Below are 7,001 nucleotides of genomic sequence, written 5' to 3'. Positions count from 1 at the left end.
AATAATAATAATAATAATAATAATAATGATAATGATAATGACAATTTTTAAAAAGTATTCGAGATTAAAAAGAATTTGTTTTTTATTAGTTAATTGGATTTTCATTTATTAAAGAAATAAGAGTAATTTAATTTTCGATTAGATTTTCATCCATTTGAAAAAGTGTATTTATTATTTTTTTACGTTATTAAGTTACGTTTTTAAGTTACTTTTATTTGATAATTTATATTCGATCTTTAGTTGTTTATATGAAATCATTGAATAAGCAAATATTTTTATTTCGACAGTAATTGAATTTTGTTATTTATTTATTAGAGATAACAATAGAATTTTTAAACGTTTTCATAACAGAAAGATAATGGAGTATTATATTATTTAAAAAGGAATAATTGAAGGATAATTTTCAATTATCGTGTTACAATATTAAACAAATTTTTTATTTTTCAAGAAAGAAGAGTTATTAACATTTCAGTTAATCTGTTTTTTTCTTCGATTGTTTTTTATATAAAAATAATTTCTTCGTTAATATCTCACAATCTCTTTCTCTCTCTTATTTAAAATTTATAATAATTGAATGAAACAATGAATTAAAATTAACTTTTTTTTTCTTTCGACTTATCTTACTTGTCTGTTTTTCGTTCTTGCATTTCATCTTCTTTTTTTTTTTTTTTCTTCATTTCAATTAATATTTCTTTTGTCCTTCTTTTTTGATTCTCGTTAATCTCGTATAAATTCAGAAAAGAAAAAATGATGAACGGCCGATAAAAATCCGCGATCGAAATGTTTGTAAATAAATTATTATTTATAGCATTTATTCGATTAATTAACCTTTTTTTTTTCCTTTCTGTTTTTTTCTCGTGGTCGATCTCTATCATTATAAAATCATCAAATACGCGAAACACGAATACTGGCCCGTTGGCGATAGCGCAGGTAATGATTCTAAAATAAAGTGTAAGCGAGACTAACGGAGTCTTATATTTAGGACAACGCGCATGCGCGATCCGATTAAAAGGGCAGAGAGAAGACTTGTGGCTTCTGCGAAACGCGAATCGAGCCTCGTGCCACGATTTTCTCCGATCATAATTATAAAATCTGTATTGTAGTCCGTTCCACCTTTTTTCTCTTTTCCCCTCTCTTCATTTCGATCGTGTTAAAAAGTTTCGGCGATTAAAAAAAAAAAAAAAAAAAAGAAAAAGAAAAAAGAATACGTACACACGCGCGCACACAGACAAAAACAGAAAAAAACGTATCTATTTCGAACGTTAAGTGCAAATTAGTGTTTCTCATTGACGTTGAACTTGATAGAGAAAAAGGGAAAAAAAAAAAAAGAAAAAGAAGACAAAGAAAACAAGAAAAAAAGAAATAGAAAAAGAAAAACAAGAGAAGAAGAAAAAGAAGAAGAAGAAGAAGAAGAGGAGAAGGAAGAAGAAAAGCATAAAGAACGCACTCATCTTTTTTCGAAATTTGTTAACATAAGTGAGAACGGCTCAAGTTTTTGTTTTTATTGTTATTTTTTAATTTCTCTTGTGTTTTCTAATTTTCGTCTATTCGTGGATTTTTCTTTTGTTTATTTGTTTGTTTTTTTTTTTTATATATATATATACATACACATATACATACATATATTTGTCGTGTTGGTATCGTATCGACAAAAAATAACACCATGGATCTAGGAGGTGTAGATGTATGGGGTCAGATCGCTGTGGAAACGTCTCAGATGTTCGTTTCCGAAGGTGGTGTTATTAAGAGTCGTTTTGCAGCCACCGTAAGTTGTCGACTATGTTGAAAATTTCTCTTGGAATTGATCTAGATTTTTGTCTTTTTTTTCTTTTGGTTTTTCTTTAGTCTTCTTTTTTTTGTCTGTTTGTTTGTTTTTTTTTTCTCTTCTAGGAAAATAAATTATATAGAAAGATATGTAGGTGGAAAAGTAAATCTCAATTTTGTTTAGTTGTGCTTCGTATATATTGTATATAGATACATATATACTTTTTTCTTTTCTCTCTTTACGATATGTATAAATCAATTTTTATTAGATTAGATTATAATATTTACGAATTGTAACGATTAATATGCCATTTATTTGTTTGCATTATAATGCTTAAACTCTTACTTATTTTTTATTAATTAAAAATTGATGACCTTTTGTTTTTTAAATTAGCATTTTTTGTTTAACTCTTTTTTCTTATATTTTTCTTTCTTTCTTTTTTTTTTTTTTTTTTTTACAATTTATTTCAGCGATAGCAACGAATAATTTATTTATAATATCGACTGTTTCTTCCGTCGTTGTTCATCGTAAAATATTTTTTTCTTAGACCATAGAAAAACTACCGGACAAGGTAATTCTAAATGTCTTCAGTTATCTATCGCATCGAGAAATATGCAAGGTCGCAAGGGTTTGTAAAAAATGGAGGCAAATCGCGTACGACACGCGTCTTTGGAAACACGTATCATTGAGACCGGAAATCAGTGGGCTCCATGTTGGATCACTCGAAAGTTTACTACAATTAATAAGGTTAGAGAACAATATCGTCATATTGTTAGTTAAAATGATCTTTTTTATACATGTATCTACGTCTCCGACGTAATATTGTTCGCTAAACGATGCCAAGTGCAAAAATAGTAGGAACGTTCTTAAAATTATGTCCCATGTATAATATCTTATTTCTGTAATTTTGATTTACATATATGTAATAATTCCTTTTTTTTCCTTTTTTTTTTTTTTCTTGTTTCTTTACTATCATTATCATTATTAAATGAATAAATATGGCATCTGTATTACTATTATTAAATATCATTATTATTTTTAATAATATTATTAATTATTATTAATGGATAAGTATGACATCGTTGTTATTGGTATTATTATTTTCTTTTATAATATATATATATATATATTTAAATTAAATAAATTAATTATGAATAATTTACAGCGTACGTTTTGGTGCATCTCTAAGATACATCGAGTTACCGATCGAACTTATCACTCATACCGTTCTCCATGAATTAGCAAACAAGTGTCCTAATTTGACTCACATGCTCCTTGATTTTTCAACGGCCATGCAGTTACACGATTTCTCAGAGATGCAAGCATTCCCGACAAAACTTAAATACATGTGTATCTGTCTTTCGGAAGTCATATTTATGGAAGGTTTCATGAGAAAGATTTATAATTTCATCAATGGCTTGGAAATACTTCATTTGATTGGTACGTTCAACTCATGTTGTAAAACATTTGTTTTACAAGATTTCAAAACCACTGACACAGGCAACATCTACAAAAATATATGTTTTTTTCTTTTTTTATAGAACTAATCCTCCCATTTTTATAAAAGTAATTTCTTTTATGAGAAAGAAAAAAATTAAAAAGAAATATATATATATATATATTTCTTTTTTAATTGAAAACCACTGCCATATGTCAACATTTTTTTAATCGAACGACTATATATATATATATATATATATATATAATAAATAATCCTCCTATTTTTATAAAAAAAAAAATCACAGAGATTTAGAATCCCACTGTCTTAATAAAAACATTTACAAATAAAAGAAAACGTTTCATCTCTATAAAAATAATTGCAATTAAAAGGTTCGTTTATAATGAACAATAAATTGACATTACAGGAACTTACGAGAAAGTCGAGGAAGAGGAAGAAGAAATTTACGAGGTGATAAACGTGCACAAATTGAAATCGGCGACGCCGAATTTGCGAGTGATCAATTTGTATGGGATCAATTTCGTCGACGATTCCCATATAGATGCATTCTCTTCGAATTGCATACAACTAGAGTGTCTCGCAGTGAATTTTTGTGCCAAGGTTACAGGTTCGACCATGAAGACGCTATTCCAACGTAGTAGAAGATTGAAGTGTCTATTAATGCAAGGAACAAGTAAGGATCGATGTTATTAATATTAATAACACAATGATCGATAAAATAATCAAAATTCTCGATTAAATTTATACGAAGATACGCAAAATGATATGTTCCTTAAATGTTGTATAAATTAATTCAAGATGAAAGTTAAAATAAATATTTTCTTCGATACGATTCATCGATCAAGATTATTAACTATCGATCATGTTTTCAGATTTGCAAAGCGATTATGTGATGCAAGTCGAATGGGAGAAATCCAGTATCCAAGAATTTGATATAACAGCTACGGATTTATCAACTGAATGTTTGATCGACATGTTAACCAGAATACCTGGTCTTCGTTTCCTTAGTGCAGGTCAATTAAATGGTTTCAATGATAGCGTGTTAAAGGCATGGGTAGAATCTGGCAATCCACGAAATTTGACTGCTTTGGATCTTGACAGTTCGGACAATTTAACTGATGATGCTTTGCACAAATTCTTGTCGAGACATGGCCATCAACTTTGGGGTATTTCGTTATCTGGAATGCCACATATCACCGATCAACTCTGGCAAAGTGTTTTACCGATTCTCACTAATGCCAAGTAAGAATTTTCTTTTTCTTTTCTTTTTCTTTTTCTACTCAATATTTCGAAATGTTGATAACGTGACAGTGGTTTTCTATCTTTTTATTTATTTTACTTTATTTTATTATTCTTTTTCTTTTTTTTTTTTTTTTAATTTTTAATGAAAACCGTGGAATCTAACAAAATAACTCTCGTCTGTTCGAATCAGCAGGGTTCCTCTATCAATAAATCTAATAATGGTTCGTTGAATCTACAAATTTTTGTAGCACGTCCAACGTTTTGTTAAGTTTTATTTTTGACAAGTTTTATGTGTCCATTTTTTTCTCCTCTTATTTAATATTATATATAGAGAATCACTGAATTATAAAACAATAGAAGGAATTTATCTAGTAAGATTCGAATTAACAATTGATTATAGAATTCTCGTAATGGGTACCCAAGAGAGACTTGGCGTTAATATTCACGTGGATCAATTAATGGATGGAATCGCTAATAATTGTCCAAATTTAGAACGACTGGAGTTACGTTGGGATCCAGAAAATTTAAGATTTTCCGATAAAAGTCAAAAAGCCATTGACATTTTACGCGTTAAGTGTATTAAACTCAAGTGTTTGGTTTTGAGGTAGGTATATCAAATGTATAATAATGTAAAAACAAAATAAAGAACAAATAAGGAAAAAAAAAAAAAAGAAGATAATAACAAAATAATTAAAAAAATATTTCTTTCAGCGATGGAAGATATTACGAAATCGTTAAAGCTAATTTCGAACGTGCCGATAGATTGACGGTCGTACGAACGACAACTTGTTGCAGAGTGTCGAATTATTATTTGTTACAAAATTACAAAGATTTGATTTTTAATTGATACCAAACGTGACGTCAAACTAATGCTTTCATACTAATGGATTTTTGAAATTAGGCGATATTTACGAAGGTAAACGATATCTAAGAACTTGTAATATTTATTTTTATCGTTTAAATAAGTTTTTTTTTTTTTTTTATTCTTTACGATCGTGCCACCGAACTTTGTAAATTATTGTAAATTATTTGTATAAATTATATTAGAAAATTAAGAATTAACTATCTATTGTACAAAATATTACACAGGATGAATTTGGAAAATTCTTAAGCTTGTAGTTTGAAAAAGTCTTAAAAAAAAATTATTGATTTTTACAATCACTTAAAATCTTTTGATTCAATCTGTCTATACTATAGTAGATATAATATATAATACATATACATACAATATACGCGTATATACTATATAAAATAAAGATGTTTATTTATTTATTTATTTTTTTTTTTTTTCATAAATCGAACAACTAATCAATCAATCAATTATTTATTTCTTTCCATGTTTTTTTTTTTTATCTTTATATCAATAAGAAACGAAAGAATTGAGATCTCATGTAATAATAATATATTACATTTTCTCTTATTGTTTCTTTTTTTAGATACGAGCAACCATCAAATATATCCAGGACAATCAATTTTCTGTGGTTACCGATGCGGTATCCGATATATAATATACCTCATTATTATCGTCGGAACGAAGTAACTAGCGTTCTAGTAATCGATATGATACTAATTATTGCACTTCGAATTATTGGAAGTAATAATATTCGTCATTTATTAGGAACATGAAATAATCAATTAATGATCGTGAAGATTTTTATATATATATATATATATATATATATATATTTTATTTTTTCTTTTTTTCAATAAATGATTGCACTGTCTATGTGTGTGTATAAAGAAAAATGACGAATTCAAATTCATTGAAACTAGAAATATATCTTCAAGTCAACTGAACAGAACGGGTATATTGTTATAAGTGATTGATTTGATCATTTTATCCTTTATAAAAGTATAAGCAAAAAAATATATATATATTATAACTATTAAAAACTAAAGAAAAGAAAAGGAAAAACGTATGTATGATGTATGTATGTATGTGTGTATGTTGTATATATGTATATATGTATGTATGTAGAAATTTTTGACGAGAAAAAACAATTATTACAAAATTAATTATAAAAAGTTGTTTTTAGTATTGTACGTTAGGCGAGGATCGTCTTTATATAATATTATCTATAATTTATTGAATATTTCAATCTACATAATTTAATAATTCAAATCAAAATCTATACTCCATATATATATATATATATATATATATATATATATATATAAAGTTTCTTTATTTATTAATCACTTTTATAAAAGATTATTCTCGCATGTTTTAACCTCTTCAAGATATTTATATATTTACCTTTATCATCCTACATCTTGATTAAAAATTATATATTTATTACGAAATAGCTGCAGTTGACAAGGTCTTTCCTCGACGAGTGTTGTAGCGTGATTGAACGAGTATAGTAACGTGATTGGTCGAATCCTATTCGAATAAAAAATCAACCAATCAGCGTAGACTTATCGACCAATGGTAATAAAGCTATTCGATAAAAAGAGAGGAACAATAAATTGCGTAATACGTCGTATTTCTATCTCACTTTGTTTCCTTTTCATACTTGGTATTCTATACGAAAG

At 27.2% G+C, this 7,001-nt stretch overlaps 1 protein-coding gene across 5 annotated transcripts in view; it reads left to right on the top strand.

The window, feature by feature from the left end:
• Positions 1-6,139, top strand: part of LOC122633931 (F-box/LRR-repeat protein 7) — a 10,459-nt gene extending 4,320 nt beyond the window's left edge. For 3 of the 5 annotated variants that reach the window (XM_043822426.1, XM_043822425.1, XM_043822428.1), the window contains 7 exons: positions 2,313-2,512; positions 2,931-3,205; positions 3,631-3,897; positions 4,097-4,466; positions 4,867-5,070; positions 5,178-5,382; positions 5,903-6,139. In XM_043822426.1, the coding sequence (XP_043678361.1) occupies positions 2,313-2,512; positions 2,931-3,205; positions 3,631-3,897; positions 4,097-4,466; positions 4,867-5,070; positions 5,178-5,313 (1,452 nt within the window). In that variant the 3' untranslated portion in view covers positions 5,314-5,382; positions 5,903-6,139. Of the gene's footprint in view, positions 1-1,433; positions 1,477-1,587; positions 1,766-2,312; positions 2,513-2,930; positions 3,206-3,630; positions 3,898-4,096; positions 4,467-4,866; positions 5,071-5,177; positions 5,383-5,902 lie in introns of those variants that run through there. The other 2 variants (XM_043822429.1, XM_043822427.1) reach the window with 2 other exon arrangements.
• Positions 6,140-7,001: the final 862 nt, after the last annotated feature.

This window comes from Vespula pensylvanica, chromosome 13 (assembly GCF_014466175.1).
Source record: "Vespula pensylvanica isolate Volc-1 chromosome 13, ASM1446617v1, whole genome shotgun sequence".
NCBI classification, from domain to species: domain Eukaryota; kingdom Metazoa; phylum Arthropoda; class Insecta; order Hymenoptera; family Vespidae; genus Vespula; species Vespula pensylvanica.
This window is presented reverse-complemented; position numbering and strand designations above follow the sequence as displayed.